General features: G+C 37.3%; 1 protein-coding gene across 3 annotated transcripts in view; it reads right to left on the bottom strand.

Moving 5' to 3' along the window:
• Positions 1-595: 595 nt before the first annotated feature.
• LOC102392421 (multidrug resistance-associated protein 1) overlaps positions 596-16,141 on the bottom strand; it is a 98,875-nt gene continuing 83,329 nt past the window's right edge. For all 3 annotated transcript variants that reach the window (XM_025282361.3, XM_025282350.3, XM_025282357.3), the window contains 8 exons: positions 13,897-14,096; positions 12,500-12,626; positions 10,578-10,679; positions 7,961-8,104; positions 5,458-5,616; positions 3,826-3,992; positions 2,270-2,464; positions 596-1,928 (listed from right to left, as the gene is read on the bottom strand). In XM_025282361.3, the coding sequence (XP_025138146.2) occupies positions 1,796-1,928; positions 2,270-2,464; positions 3,826-3,992; positions 5,458-5,616; positions 7,961-8,104; positions 10,578-10,679; positions 12,500-12,626; positions 13,897-14,096 (1,227 nt within the window). In that variant the 3' untranslated portion in view covers positions 596-1,795. The remainder of the gene's footprint in view (positions 1,929-2,269; positions 2,465-3,825; positions 3,993-5,457; positions 5,617-7,960; positions 8,105-10,577; positions 10,680-12,499; positions 12,627-13,896; positions 14,097-16,141) is intronic.

Raw genomic sequence — 16,141 nt, forward strand, 5'->3', positions numbered from 1 at the left:
GAAGCCCACCTTATTTACCCTTTCAATCATTACCCATCATTGGAAAAGACTCTGATTCTGGGAATGATTGAGGGCTGGAGGAGAAGGGGGCAACAGAAGATGAGATGGTTGGATGGCATCCTTGACTCAATGGACATGAATTTGAGCAAACTCTGGGAGACAGTGAAGGACAGGGAAGCCTGGTGTGCTGCAGTTCATGAGGTTGCAAAGAACAGACACGACTGAGTGATTTAACAACACCAGCAACCAAGAGTAACCAGTATCCCAACTTCTAGGAGTATAATTGGCTTTTCCTTTTTTAAAAAACAAACTTTTGTATCAATGGAATCATAGGATCATGTAAGAGTATTCTTTGTGCTTTACTTCTGTCACTCCACGTTATGCATGTGAGATTCATTGGTGTTATTGTCTGTAGTGGTTGTTCATTCATTCTCATAGCTGTGTAGAATTCCATGGTGTGAAGATCCCACAATATATCCAGGTGACTGTTGACATACCATTAGACTGTTAAATTATGTAGTGTCTCTGACTGACTTATTACAGATGTAAAGAAGCTAAGACACAAACTTTAACTGATGTTAATGAAATATACAACTCCTTTCTTAAGAGATTTCAACAAATATTTATTCAATGCCTACTGAACACAAAACATAGTGGTAAGTACTACAGGAATTATAAAGACAGGACAATACTTTCAGTAGCTAATGTTTTAAGCAAGGAAACTTTAGATAATGTAGGGTTTTACAATTTAAGTTAACTTTTCATAAATACCTTTAGGGGATGAAGCAAGGTTATGCAAAGTTGTTAAGGAGAAAAAGAGGATAAAAGAAATGACTGATGGGTCTGAACAGGTTAAAACATTCTATTAAAATAATCTTGAAAGGAAAATATAATTGAAGTTTGGAAACTTCAAATTTGAAGGGCAATTCAGAGAAATAATGTTGCTTAAAACTACCAAATGAAAAAGCCATTCAAAATATAATTAGTACCACAAATTAATAATTACTTGTGAATGTATACCATCTGATATATAACTCACTGAGCTTTTCAAGTCAAAAATGACATTCCATAGAAAATACTGGCTGTTTACTCAAATAGTAAAAATATTATAAAATATTATTTTTAAATAAAGCACATCATAAAATTCAGTTAACATAGGCTTTCTCTTTCAAAAAAGCAGCTGAATAACTCAAAGTTTTTTCTGTGATTCCTCCAAAAATTTATATACTGTACAGTAACTCAAAACTTTGTTCATATGTATATAGGTGCCTATACAGTATTACTCTAAAACGCCTAATGATTTATTCTACAAATTTTTGTTGAGTATCAACAATCTGAAAGCACTATGCTAGCAACCTAACATACAAAGATGATAAAACTAGGCACTTGCCTTCAAGTAGCTTTAAGGGGAGGCACACTAAAAAGAATTTAAACAGATTTTGGTCCCTGCCATGATAAAGGTATGCCAATAAGGCTAGTCAGAACATATCAAAAGGGCATCTAGATAAGACAGGGGACCAAGGAGAGAAACCAAGAGATACTTTGAGCAGAAGATAACTCCTGAACAAAGTCTGAGACTTAAAGGATAAGTGGCATTTTGCACTTTGGGGAATCAATAAAAGGCAGATATTCAGGAGGGCATGACTGGAAGAAAGAAGGTTGGGCACAGCTCAGAATGGTTAGAACTATGGTGCTTATCTCTATTTGTGCCAACATAGGCCTACTTTTCGACATTTCTCTCCAGTCTTTATTTTTTTCAAATACTATTTTTTTATTTGGTATAATCCATATATAACTATTTATTTTTCGCCCCCAAGTCTCGTGTTATTCCAGCTTCTGTTAGCATGTCAAAGAAAAGTCCTCTCTTGTGTATCAAATTCTGTGGTGTTTCAAATTCTGTAATTCTTCCAGAGTCTAGAACAAGTACCCTGCAATGTGAAAAGAATCCAGTCAGGTAAACTATAATCAGTATTTCAGTTCATCTTTCTTGTTCTTGCAACTGTAAAGTTTAAATTACTAGGTAAGTTCTGCCAGTACGAAATAAAAGTACAATTTGACTCAGGAAATAAATCAAGTTTTCTAATATTCTCTTAGCATTAACGCTTTCCTCTAATTATTTTGGAAAGTATCTTCCATACTATTAGGGGACACTTTGTATCTCTCAGCACAGATAAAATCCATTATTAGTGGCAAGTAATTACTGTGTTTCAGACGTGCAATCGCTCTCTCTATAGAAATTGTTTTATTTCTGAAAACAAATAAAGCATACCTGTCTGAATCAATGATAGAATGCAGTCTGTGAGCAATTGTCAGGATGGTGCAATCAGAAAACTCCTTCCTGACTGTGGTCTGCACCAAGTTATCAGTCTCAAAATCGATGGAGGCTGTTGCTTCATCCAAGATGAGAATTTTTGTTTTTCTCAGCAAAGCACGAGCAAGACAGACTAGCTGTCGTTGTCCAACACTGTTATAAAAAATAGTAAAATGGTCTCAACAATGGATTTTATGGTCACACACTTCCTATTCTAAAATTCTGACGACATTGTTATTCTCTTCCTAAGCCACATTCATTCATTCTTTAAGAAGTATCCCCTGAGTGATTATGCCAGACTCTGGTCCAAGTTCTGCAAATAGAACAATGAATTAAACAGACAAAAGTCTGTGGGTTTTCGTGAGGAGACAAAAAATAAACAAGATAAATGAGCAAAAGGCATAAGAAGAATTTGAGTATACAGAAAGGCAGGATGTAAAATGTGGGCATGGGGTGGACATTTTTGAGGAGCATGCCAAAGAAATCCTCAGAGACGACGCCTTTAAATTCAAGACCTGAGGAAAATGGAAAGTGAATCCTTGAGATTTCCAATGGGAACTTGCTCCTGGCAAGGTGATGGGCAGATGTAAAATTCCTGAGGCAGGCAGGAAGTGGCCTGGCATATTCAAGGAACTATAAGAAGCCAAGGAGGCCAAGGTGACAGAAACAGAGAGAGGGAGAGCGGGGAGTAAGCAAAGAACAAGCTGAGTCACGCAGGCTGTGTCTCTTAGGTGCAGAGAGGGTCTAATTGCTTTTCTTTAGGTTTCTGGTTGAAGAAGGAAATGGTAACTCACTCCAGTACGCTTGCCTGGAAAATGCCATGGACTGAGGAGCCTACCTACAGTCCGTGGGGTCGCCAAGAATAGGACACGACTGAGCGACTTCACTTTCACTTTTCATTTTCATGCACTGGAGAAAGAAATGGCAACCCACTCCAGTATTCTTGCCTGGAGAATCCCAGGGACAGAGGAGCCTGGTGGGCTGCCGTCTATGGAATCGCACAGAGTTGGATACGACTGAAGTGACTTAGCAGCAGCAGCAGCAGGTTTCTGATCACATAAAGGGACTGTCCTAAGACAATAGTGATGAAGATAAAGCAGTACTTTGTTGTTGTTGTTCAGTCTTTCAGTCGTGTCTGATTCTTTGCAACCCCACGGACTGTTACATGCTAGGCTTCCCTGTGCTTCCTATCTCCCAGAGTTTTCTCAAACATTTTTTTCCGGAAGAAAGCTATTAGGGTAGGAGTCTTTACTAAAGAGGAGTCAGTTAACTAATGACTTTCCACACTGCATTGTTGCTTTCTTTCCCCTTCATTGTCCTTCACCAGCAGTTTTCCAGCTGGTGGCTACCATTTTGTTTATTCCTTGTCTCTCTTCTCTAGAAGGAATCAGCAAATGATGTCCTTTGAACAACAAAATCCATGGTGGCTCAGGAGTGATTTCCCTCAGGGGCCAACTTGTTTCTAAAAAGCCTGGAATGAGTAATTCAGGCAAGCTCTGTTCTTTTAAGCTTACCTGAGGTTTTCACCACCCTCTGAAATCTCATGCAGTAGCTTCTTGGGAAGGGACTGCACAAACTCTTTCAAGTGACATAGTTCCAGCACCTCCCATAGCTCATGATCAGGATACTTGTCTAGGGGATCCAGGTTCATTTGAAGGGTTCCAGAAAATAAAACAGGATCCTAGAGAATAGAACAATCACTGGTAATCTTATTGTCACATGAGGCATGCATACATTAAATAAAGAAAAAGCAAAATGATGAAAAGCTAAATAGTTACCAAATATATTTTATATTGAAACCAAAAGGTCAGAATAAGCTGTGTTTGATTAAGTCATTATAAACTTCCTGATTCTTCTTTCTCTAGTTCATAATGTTGACGACAGCTTTCCAACCACAATAATAATGATGATAGTAGTCACCATTTAGTCAGGGATATAATATAATATGGGCTTCCCAGGTGGCTCAGTGGTAAAAGAATCCAGCTGCCAATGCAAGAGATGGGGATTTGATCCCTGGGTTGGGAAGATCCACTGGAGAAGGAAATGGCAATCCACTCCAGTATTCTTACCTGGAGAATTCCATGGACAGAGGAGCCTTGTCGGCCACAACCCAGGGGGTTGCAAAAGAGTCAGACATAAGCTAGCAACTAAACAACAACGTAATATATAATATAGAGAAGAATAGAATAAATGTATCTATAGTATGTATATAATATTATCAATTAGTCCACCAACCAGAAATAAGGAAGCAAACACCCTTGTTAGATAGCAAACTAGAGGTTTCAAAAGCTCCTGTCCAAGGACACACAGAAAGTAAGTGCTTAAGCAGAATTCAAAGACAAGTCCATGCTTTTTCCAATACATTTACACATCTAGTGAAACTGCATTTTACTACACCTGTTTTGATTTATAAGAAAGGAATGACAGTTTCTCTTCTCCACCAATTTTTTTCCCTGCCAAAATTTACTTAAATTTGTTCCAAAGTAAATTCATGAATGCCAGTATATGTTTAAACAATATGACAAAGAGATGATAGCATTTTTAGAAGCAAACATAAACATACTTCATAAATTCTCAGCTCAAATCTTTCAAACACAACTGAATGAGTCACATTTGACTGTAGAAGCATATTATTGAGCCGATTTGCATACTTGTTAATGATCAAGTTCCTCTGATGCCACAGATGGAAAAATCAAAGGAGTTGGAAAAAAAAATCTAACTGAATTATGGTTCCTTTCATTTTTTAAAAAATACTTCTAAACCTCAAGTCAAAAAGTCAAAAAAGTCAAAATTCAACAAAGTACCAACTAAGCAAAAGCCTCACTAATTGCTTTTTTCTTCTAAAAAATACCAGTGTGTTTCAGTATGATTTCTTCATTTTAATTTTATTTGTATTTACTATTATGAAGGAAACTTGCAAAGCAACATACTAGTTTTTCAAACAGATAAATGCACTTAGAAAGAATGCATCAGGGTAGAGTATTTAATAGGATTTAATTGCATAGTTATTTTTCACAATATATTTAAAATAATTTGGCTCTCAAATCCAAATGTATAGGCTTGAAAGGAATATATTCTTAAAAAAACAACAAAAAAGAAGTTTACCAGAGGGAGTTAAGAAAGACTAGCAGTAAAACAGTCTTTACCTGTGGAATAATATTGAGTTTGCCACGAAGGTCATGAAGCCCAATAGTAGATATGTCAATTCCATCAATTATAATTTTACCTCCTGATCTTTCTACAATTCGAAAGAGGCAGTTTGATAGTGTTGATTTGCCTGCTCCAGTTCGTCCCACAATTCCAATCTATAATGAATGTATCATAAACAATTTACACCTTACTTTGTGTAAGGGAAGGAGACCTTTGTACTGACAAAAAATACATTATGTGTCTGGTAAGTGGAATCTAACTGCCAACTAGAGTAAACTTGACTATCGTGGAAGACTTAACGTGACTTTCAAGGATCCATCTTTATCTAGATGCCGTTTACTCTGGTGGCTCAGAGGTGCAGAACCTGCCTGCAGTGCGGAAGACCTGGGTTTGATCCCTGGATAGGGAAGATCCCCTGGAGAAGGAAATGGCAACTCTTTTCAGTATTATTGGCTGGAGGATTTCATGGACAGAGGAGCCTGGTGGACTACGGTCCTGAGTTGCCAAGAGTCGGACCCAACTGAGCAACTAACGCTTTCACTTTACTCACCAGAAAGGCTTGGGCTAATTTGTGTGTTTCCTCTGGTTTTGAATAGTTTAGTTATCACCCAGCAAGAACTGCCCCAGGCAGAGCAGATCATCCCTGAACCATCCCTGAACTAGCCATTAAATGTGAGGTTTAAAGAGAGACTGATAAAGGGCTTGATTCCATGAGACTTTCTGAAGGAGGCTTCTCTACCATTCTTCCTCCAAAACAAACAAGCAAATAAAGGAGATGGGAACCCTTTGCTGAGATAGGCTAGAAAATCTAAGGGAACGCCTGCAAAACAACTATTGCATCAAAATTACTAAGGGTGGTCACAGATCATGTCTGGGGATTTTGGACTTTTGGACAAAAGTAATCAGCTTGTCATAAGCATTCAGTGATTGCAGTGTTCCTTTGGCCACGAGATCTAAAGCAACCTCTTCTGGGTGTTGGTTCGTGTCTTGGTGTTAAGGGAAACACTGCATGGAGAGAACATTTGGTGGTTGGTTTGCCCTAATTAAAGATCTTAAATCTTAAATCTGACATACTATATCCGAAAACCCAGGAATACACTGAATGAAATAGAATAATTAAAATTCTACAATTATTTCCAAAAATTAATTTGTCCTTGAGGCTGCCTCAGTGGACCTGGTTTAGAGGGTTAGAAAAGGAGAATTTGGGGTTATCTGAAACAAGTCTCAGGAAAGGGGAAAGTGCTGTTCATTAAATTTTTTTTTAATCTTTATTTATTTGTAAAATATCAATCTGATCAGGGAAATAATATATTTTCATAAAACATTTTGAAAAAATATAGAAGTGAAAATCATCTAAAATCCCAACACCTGGAGAGAATCACTGTTTATATTTTGTAACCATTCTTTTTGCTATTCGTAATATGTCTATCTGTTTGCTTTTTTAAAACACAAAAATGATACACTGTCAAAAGATTTGTATATTGTTTTTATTAACTAAATTACATCTCAAGGATTTTCCATTTCACTGATAGTCTTGGAAAACATAATGTCACTGACTATACAAATATTCTCACCTGTGTATTACTGGACAGTAACTATTATCTTACTGTCTTATTGTTGCACTTCACTTACTAGAGGAAGTAAAAATAAAATATACTAATAATACTGGATGTGTAGCCAAAGGAAATGAAATTTGTATGATGAAGAGAAATATGCACTCCCAAGTTCATTGCAATATTACAGTAGCCAAGAAGATATCAAAACAACCTAAATATGTGCTATGGATGAATGGATAAAGAAAGTGTATATATATATATATATATATACATACATATACATATACATACATACACATATATAATTCTGCCATAAAAAAATGTAGAAAATCCTACCATTTGTGGTAACATGGGTGAACCTGTAGGACATTATGCTGAGCAAAAGAAGGCAGACAGAGGAAAACATTTTATGATCTCACTTACATGTGTAATCGCAAAGTGTCAAACTCACAGTACCAGAAAGTAGATAGTGCTTACCAGGGGTTGAGTGGGAAAATGGGATATAAACTTTCAGTTATAAGACACATAAATTCTAGATATCTAAGACATAGCATGGTGACTATAGTTAATAACACAGAAATTTGCTAAGAGATCTTAAGTGCTTAAAATTATGATAATAATTTCACAATTTATTCATATCAAGCTATATACTCTATGTATACTGTACACTCTAAATATATACAATTTTCATTTGTTAATTATACCTCAATATAGGTAAAAATAGTACAATCATGCTTCATAATAGATTATGAACAATTTAAAATATATATTTTTATTTGTAGAGGAAAAATTTATTCTTTACATACCAACAACGTCTTTACTATTTTTAAATGAAATTTGAACAAATGACAATCTTATACTCAATACCACAGTATATTTTGGCCTTGAGAATAAATATATTCAGATAAAAGGTAAAGTGAAACTTATGAAATATTTATGGTACCTTCTCTTCCTCATGAGTCTGGAAAGTGATATCTTGTAATGCTAAACCAAGATCATCTCGGTATCGAGCTCGATAATCAACAAACTCCACTATCCCTTTGTTGGGCCATTGTGATGGAGGCCTCTTAGACGTTATCCAGGGTGCCTTAAAACAAATAAATACTTTTTAAACTGCAATTACAATAAAAATAACTTCCCTCCAAAAAAAATAATAATCCTCAGGCATAAAAACAGAAATGATGAAACAAAAATAAGGAAAGACAACATTTGTAAATATTATGATTTTTCTGAAAATAGTTTTAAATAATACCAACATAAAACTTCTCATCTATATAAGAAGATTTTATAAATCAATTTTCACATATAAAAGGGCTTCCCATCTTCTATTAAGTTATCAAGAAAAGTCTTCTATAACTTTATAAAGGATATGAAAGCAACCTAGAATTTTAATTGACAGGGGACAGTTTGTCATTTATTTCCCACATACTGAGTGTTTACCACACCAGTCAATGCTTTAGTTGTTGGAGATTTAGCAGTGAGAAAAACATAATAAATAATAAACATAAACTCTCCCTTCAGGAGAGTACTTGCTGGTGAGGAGAGACAGAAAGAATCATACAGCCTATGCAGAATATCGTTGCTGTTGTTGCTCAGTTGCTAAGTTGTATTGGACTTTTTTGTGACCTCATGGACCATAGGTCACCAGGCTCCTCTGTCCATGGGATTATCCCGGCGAGAATACTGGAGTGGGTTGCTGTTTCCTCCTTCAGGGGATCTTTCTGACCCAGGGATCAAACCCGTGTTTCCTGCAGTGGCAGGTGGATTCTTTACCACTGGCCACCAGGGAGGCCCATGCAGAATGTTAGTTGATGATAAAGTTTTGAAGGTCAGGAAATAGGCAGGGTTGGTGTAATTTTAAGTAGGGTGGTTAAGAAAGTCTTGATGGACCTGATTGGGAAACAAGCCATTTGGATATCAGAGGAAGGGCTTTCCAGGTAAAAGAAGCTAGGTGCATATGCTGAGGACCTGAGACACTGGAGGAAGAACAGAAGCTGGAATACAAAGAAGAGTGTGGTGCCCGGCCAGTGAGCGGAAGTGTTTTCATGAAGGGAAGTGATCACAGCAGCAAATGATAGGCTAGGTAAAGTGACGACTGGGAGGCTGCCACTGGTGATGCTGACCGGGGCAGGCGCGGTGCAGTGGTGGGAGTTAGAGCCTGTGTGAGGAGGTTCCAAAAAAGAATGAGAAAAGGAGTTAGACAGAGCAAGTACAGGAACTATTCCCAAGAATTTTGCTGTAAAGAGGAGCAGAGAAATGGGGCTATTGAGGAGTAAACATGGTTATTTGGACGTATTTACTTTTTTCTACATCAAGAGTTTTTGTAATGGTATCTCTCACCTTATAAGGCATCAAATTATATAAAGGTAATTTTTAAAAATGTGTGTGCACACACACATTTTATTGTCTTTTTTTTTTTCCAAAATAAAAATATATATCAATAGCAAAAGGTTTAGAAAATACAGAAAACAACTTATATTTCCTTTCTTTTGTCCTTGGCATGTGGCATATGGGATCTTGGTTTCCAGACCAAGGATCAAAACCACATTCCCTGAATTGGAAGTGTGGAATCTTAACCACTGGACTACTAGGGAAGTCCTGAGAATGATAAAATTTTTATATAGTCCTTACATAGCAATAGGCTGAACAAACTAAGTATTGATAATTATGACTGTTATTGTGAAGGTAGACTAATCTTTCAAGAAAGTTTTGGGAAAAATGAAGGTAAGACTCAGAAGAATCTGGAGGAAGAATCAACATTTAGGTAGAAGTTGGAGTATGCAGAAAATATTTTAGCATATTTGTAGGCTGAAAGGAGCCAAGGGGTTAGGGTGCTGAAGTTAGGACTTAGAGAAGATGGTTAATGGAACAAGGTCTGAGAAAAGACATGAGGAGATGCTACCAAAAATACAACTGGAAATCTGTAGGTTTTTATTTGGAGGAGGAATACACCTTCTTGAGTTATGAGCAAAAGAGGAATTTTTCATGAAGATTTAGATATCCTTATAGTCAGATTGAAGAAGATATAGAAATTCAACATATAACCTTTATCATCTGCCCTGTTAATTCATGGAACTGGGAGACAGAAGTAACTGAAATTAACAAAATATGCAGATAATGCAACCATTATACTCTGTCAATAGTCTAATTCTTCTGTCCCTCAAATTATACTTAATTAAAGGGAAAAAAGCAGACTGATTTATTCTCCTCCTCCTTCTCATCCACAGAGATGCTAATGATGAGTAAATGGAACAGAAGGTATAAACAATAAAGGCGTACTTCATTTTTAAATTATACAATCAGACTGTAAATAATTAAGAGCTGACTATATTAAGATACTTCTCAATGTAAAATCTTTACAAAGTTGTAATCAGAGGTTGCATATTTTACTCTACATTGGTAGGGGATACATCATTGTGCCTCTTAAAAACAGATGATCAAGTTTCATTTTTATAACAAATACAGATTTTGTTCAGAATTGATTTTCAGAATGTCCATTCAAGGTGTACTGCAATATCTTAAATTCTGTATCTGCTTATTGGTTATTCATGAGTGCTTACCTCTTTATCCATAGTTTCATATTCACAAACTCTTTCAATGGAAACTGCATTGGCTTCAATTTCACATGCTTTCCTTACCCAAAAATTCAGGGTTTGAGTAATCTGGGAGTGAAAAACCAAGAGCTTAATGAATAAGTATCAGTCTTTTACACAACGTTAATAATACTTTACAAAGCTTTTTTTACCCCAGAGTTTTAGTTTTTTTTATCCCTTTGAATTATTTAACAACTTAATTCAAAGTAAGCATTTTTATCTATAGACACACATATGTGCTGTTTTAGGTTTGTTAAATTCATTAATGCCATAAATAATGGTTATTTGGCAGAAGATAGACTGTTCACTATATATTAAAGGTGCCCATACTTGGTGTAAGGAAAGATGAATACCAAGACTGATGGGATAGGCCTTAAGAAATGTACATCCTAAGTGGGGAAAAATTTGTGCATGATGTTACCTTTGCTACACTTTACCATTTTCCACTAGAAGAAGGATTCTTCTAATTTTCTGACTACAACTGTCTCCTTTTTCCCCCCCAAATTTTATGTTCTTCACACTCACCTTTCCTCAAAATACAAGTTCTCCACGGTTATAACCTCAAATGTAGTTCTGAAAGTCAAAAAGCCCTCACAATTCAAATTTTTCTTGAGTTTGTTGTTAAAAGATTTGATGGCCAACCTGACTTGAACTAATGTGGGCCCCTTTAAAGTGTTGATTTAATTCACTCATGCTACACATTCACATGTTTCACTGCAGAACAAATAGTTTGATTACAGAGTTCTGCCCAGGCACTCCATATACTATATATATATATGCATGTGTGCATGCCAAGTTTCTTCAGTCATGTCCAGCTCTTTGCAACTGTATGGAACGTAGCCCCCCAGGTTCCTTTATCCATGGGATTCTCCAGGCAAGAATACTGGAGTGGATTGTCATGCCCTCAGCAGGGGATCTTCCTGATCCATGGATCGAACCCATGTCTCTTATGTCTCCTGCATTGGCAGGCAGGTGCTTCGCTACTAGGGCCACACCTGGGAAGCATACATGTATGCCTCATCTACTTTATTCACCTGATCTCTCACCTATGACTACCACTTCTTCAAGCATCTCCAAAACTTTTTGCTGGGAAAATGCTTCCACAACCAGCAGGAGCAGCAAATGCACTCCAAGAGTTCATCAATCCTGAAGCATGGAGTTTTATCCAGCAGGAATAAACAAACTTATTTCTCACTGGCAAAAATGCATTGATTGTAAAGTTTCCTATTTTGATTAATAAAGATGTGTTAGAGCCTAGTTACAAAGGTTTAAAATTCATGGTCTGAGACCACAGTTACGTTTGCCCCAACATAACAGATGGACAGGACATGGTAGAGAAAGGCCCTACCCTTGTTGTGTGCATGCATGCTAAGCTGCTTCAGTCTTGTCCGACTCTTTGTGACCCTATAAACTGTAGCCCTCCAGGCTCCTCTCTCCATGAGATTCTCCAGGCAGGAACACTGGAGTGGGTTGCCATGCCACCAGGGGATCTTCCTGACCCATGGATTGAACCTGTATCTCTAACATCACCCTGTGTTGGCAGGCGGTTTCTTTACACCAGCACCACCTGGGAAGCCCCCACCCTTATTACACTTTATAATCTGTAAGGATAGGAGAGGATGAAATGTCTGGGTGATGATGCAAAACTAGGATCCTGGTCCTCTAGCACTGAGCCTTGGGGATCGGCTTGCTTTCTGTGAACTACCTTAGAACTGCTGAGCCAGCTATTTTGCTAGTAGCAAAAGAGAAAAAGAAATGCTCCTCCAGGGTAATCCAGATTTGTCTCTCATTACTTAGTTACTACCATATCTTATTCAGACAGGAAAAGAAGAGAGCTTAATTAATTGGATTATAAACATGTCATATACCACACAATCATTATTACTTACATTTAGGGCATAGGATATAGACAAACCAACTATTGCTGAATCTATAGAATTGCCAGCCAGCACAGTAAGCACTGCAGTGAAGAACACCATTAAGTTGCCAAGAAATTCAAGTCTAACAGACAGCCACCTGAAATAATGGAAAATATTCCTGAAATGAGATGCAAAAGCTTTGGTGCACTCAATATGAACTCTCCTCTGGGAAATGAAGACATAAACATCAATAGCTGCTTTCTACTTTTTTCTCACTTAGTTAGAACTCAATCAAACATAGGATGGTTGCAATGACAATAAAGAATTTATCTGCATAAAAACATGCTTTACTTTTGCAGAACTTTGCTTTAAAACTTCAGTTCAGTCTCTCAGTCGTGTCTGACTCTTTGCAACCCCATGAACCGCAGCACGCCAGGCCTCCCTGTCCATCCACAACTCCCGGAGTCCACTCAAACCCATATCCACTGACTCGGTGATGCCATCCAGCCATCTCATCCTCTGTTGTCCCCTTCTCCTCCTTCCCTCAATCTTTCCCAGCATCAGAGTCTTTCCAAATGAGTCAGCTCTTTGCATCAGGTGGCCAAAGTATTGGAGTATCAGCTTCAACATCAGTCCCTCCAATGTACACCCAGGACTGCTCTCCTTCAGAATGGACTGGTTGGATTTCCTTGCAGTCCAAGGGACTCTCAAGAGTCTTCTCCAACACCACAGTTCAAAAGCATCACGTCTTCTGCACTCAGCTTTCTTTACAGTCCAACTCTCACATGCATACATGACCACTGGAAAAACCATAGCCTTGACTAGACGGACCTTTGTTGGCAAAGTAATGTCTCTGCTTTTTAATATGCTGTCCAGGTTGGTCATAACTTTCCTTCCAAGGAGTAAACTTAATCAGAATTAAAATGAAAAAGGAAAGAACACCAGCTGAAATGATGCATTTATTTTAAAATCTCATTGGAAAATCACTTACCTTTCTGATTACATGCACATTTTATACAATAAAATTAATCTCTAAAAGTTAAAATGTGCCTAAGTACTATTTAACATTCCCCCCCCACCACTGGGTGAAATGTATAGCTATAAATTCAAAATATTATAAATTATTGTATGCAAATAAAATTTATGTTCACATACATAAATACAACATAGAGTCATATCTTTAGTAATTCTAATAGCATCCTGTGTAACTTTCAAAAAATGTAGGATCTTATATTTTCATAAGTAGCATGGACTGTTCATATGGATATAAATAGATGTACTTTAACTTAAATGTGTATTAAATACTAGAAATATTTAAGGTTTAATATTTTTGATGAAATGTCACTAAAAATACCCTATTTAAAGGTCAATAAACAAAACATCCAAGAAGGGACTAGTCCTGAATTAGGTATGTGGATATGACTTACCTGTTTGAAATCACGTTGTTGTAGAAACAGACCAAGTTCTCATTCACCACCTCTTTGTTTTGCTGGATGAACCTCTGTTCATGTCCAAATGCCCTGATAGTGGACACTCCCAGCAGAGTCTCACAAAAATGGGAAATGACTGGAGAGTGAGATGCTCCTGCCAATCGTCGAATCTGCCGAGAGCTCGCCATGTAGTATCTCTAACAGGAAAACAGAAAAAGGTGGTCTTGCAGATGTAGCCAAAATTTCTTCAGCAGTTGGAAAATGGCAAGATGCATGTGTAGTGGGCTAATGAACAGCCCCCAAAAGTTAAGTTCAAGTTCTAACCTCCATTGCCTGTGAATATGACCTTATTTGGAAAGAGGATATTAGCAGATGTCATTAATATCTTGAGATGAGATCCTTAGGGTGGGCCTGAAATCCAGACTGAGTGTTGTTATAAAAAATAGAAAAGGAGAAGACACAGACATAGGGAGAAACCCATGGAGGACAAGATTGGAGTGATGTACCTGGGAGCCAAGGAAAATGCCAGGGGTCACTGACAGTCACCAGAAGCTAGGACAGAAGCATGCGACAGAGGCCTACTCCTGGATTTTGCACTTGTGGCCTCTAGAACTGTGAAAGAATACAATTTCTATTGTTTTAAGCCACCAACTTTGTTATAGGAGCCCCAGGAAAGGAATGTACCTTTGTAACAGTGAAAGTGAAAGTGTTAGTAACAGTAAAAAGCCCAAATTCTGGATAGCACAACTCAAACATATTGGGCAAAACTTCACCTTGGTAATGCTCTCCAACAATCATTAGTGGAAAAAGCTCTATGTTAAATAGTTGAAAGTGTGGCCAGGTGGTTAACCCATTAAATGAAGGAAGCCTACCAAGTGCACAAACAGTAATATTATTATGATAACAAATGTGTTCAGTCCCTCAGTCATTTCCAAATGTTTGCAATCCCATGGACTGTAGCCCACCAGGCTCCTCTGTCCATGGAGTTTTCCAGGCAACAACACTGGGGAAGGTTGCCATTCGCTTCTCCAGGAGATCTTCCTGACCCAGGGATCAAACCCAGGTCTCTTGCATTGTAGGCAAATTCTTTACCATCCGAGCCACCTATACCTAACTATAATTATGGAAAATTTTTTCCACTAAAAAATCTCTATATGGCCACAATTATAATTGGTGCTTCCCCTCTGGACAATTGGGATGAGTGGACTGTGGAGAGCTAGAAGGAGTAAGCCTGAGTTAACTGGACCATCATTCATCAGCCCCAAATAGTTGCTATAAACTGGAAATGAAAATAAAGAGTTGCCACATCTTGCAATTTTTTTTTCAGGAAAATCTTTTACGTAAAATTCCTGATTTTAAAAAAGTCTTCATTTTGGTAAAAAACATTGAGCTAGCTAAGTGAAAACATATCTGAAGCCACATGTGGTCTTGGAGTTTACAAGCTCTGGTCTATGCTAAACGCTCTGGAGAATACAAAGGATGACGACATTCTGAGCCTGCCAGGGGACTTAAGAGATTGTCCCAAAGAAAGTTTCATAAATGTTCAATGAATTGTTGAAGCCCTGGAGTCTCTCCATAAAATTATACAGAGCTCTGAGCTTAAGAACCTTTGATCTACTAGATTAATGCTTCTCATCCTTCAGCAAAAATTACCAAAGGATTATAAAAACACAGATTTCTGAGCCCCAACCTGAGAGATTCTTCATTCCCCCCTCCCAACTCTATTAGGGTATGCTAAATAAAAATTATACATATTTACTTGCAAAATATGATATTTTTAAAAGAAGAGGTACAATTGGAGATTCTGATTCAATAGGTCCATGGGTCCAGGGACCACACTTTGAGTAGCACTGATCTAAAACAAACTTCTTATCTTACAGGTGAAAGAAATGAAGGTTGGAAAGGGAAGTGCTGTACCAAGCACAGGAGTCAAAAAAGTGACTAGAATTTGAGGCTCCTGAATCTATGTCTTGGGTTCAACCTATTAAGTTCCTCTTCACAAAACATGGTTTCTAGACTCTTTTCCACTCCTAGTCACCCTATTATAGTGCACCAACCACAAACTTTTCACTTGTGATACATTTTGTTGTTTTTGGTTTTTTAAGCAGATAAAATTGATTCTCAACATCATTCATCAATTTTTTGGTTATTCTTTTAAACTATAAGACATAGCATCTGTCCCAGAGAACTTACAATCTTATTGAGGAGACAATTTTAGGTCCACTAAAAAATAAAACAACAA

This window comes from Bubalus bubalis, chromosome 1 (assembly GCF_019923935.1).
Source record: "Bubalus bubalis isolate 160015118507 breed Murrah chromosome 1, NDDB_SH_1, whole genome shotgun sequence".
Lineage (NCBI taxonomy): Eukaryota > Metazoa > Chordata > Mammalia > Artiodactyla > Bovidae > Bubalus > Bubalus bubalis.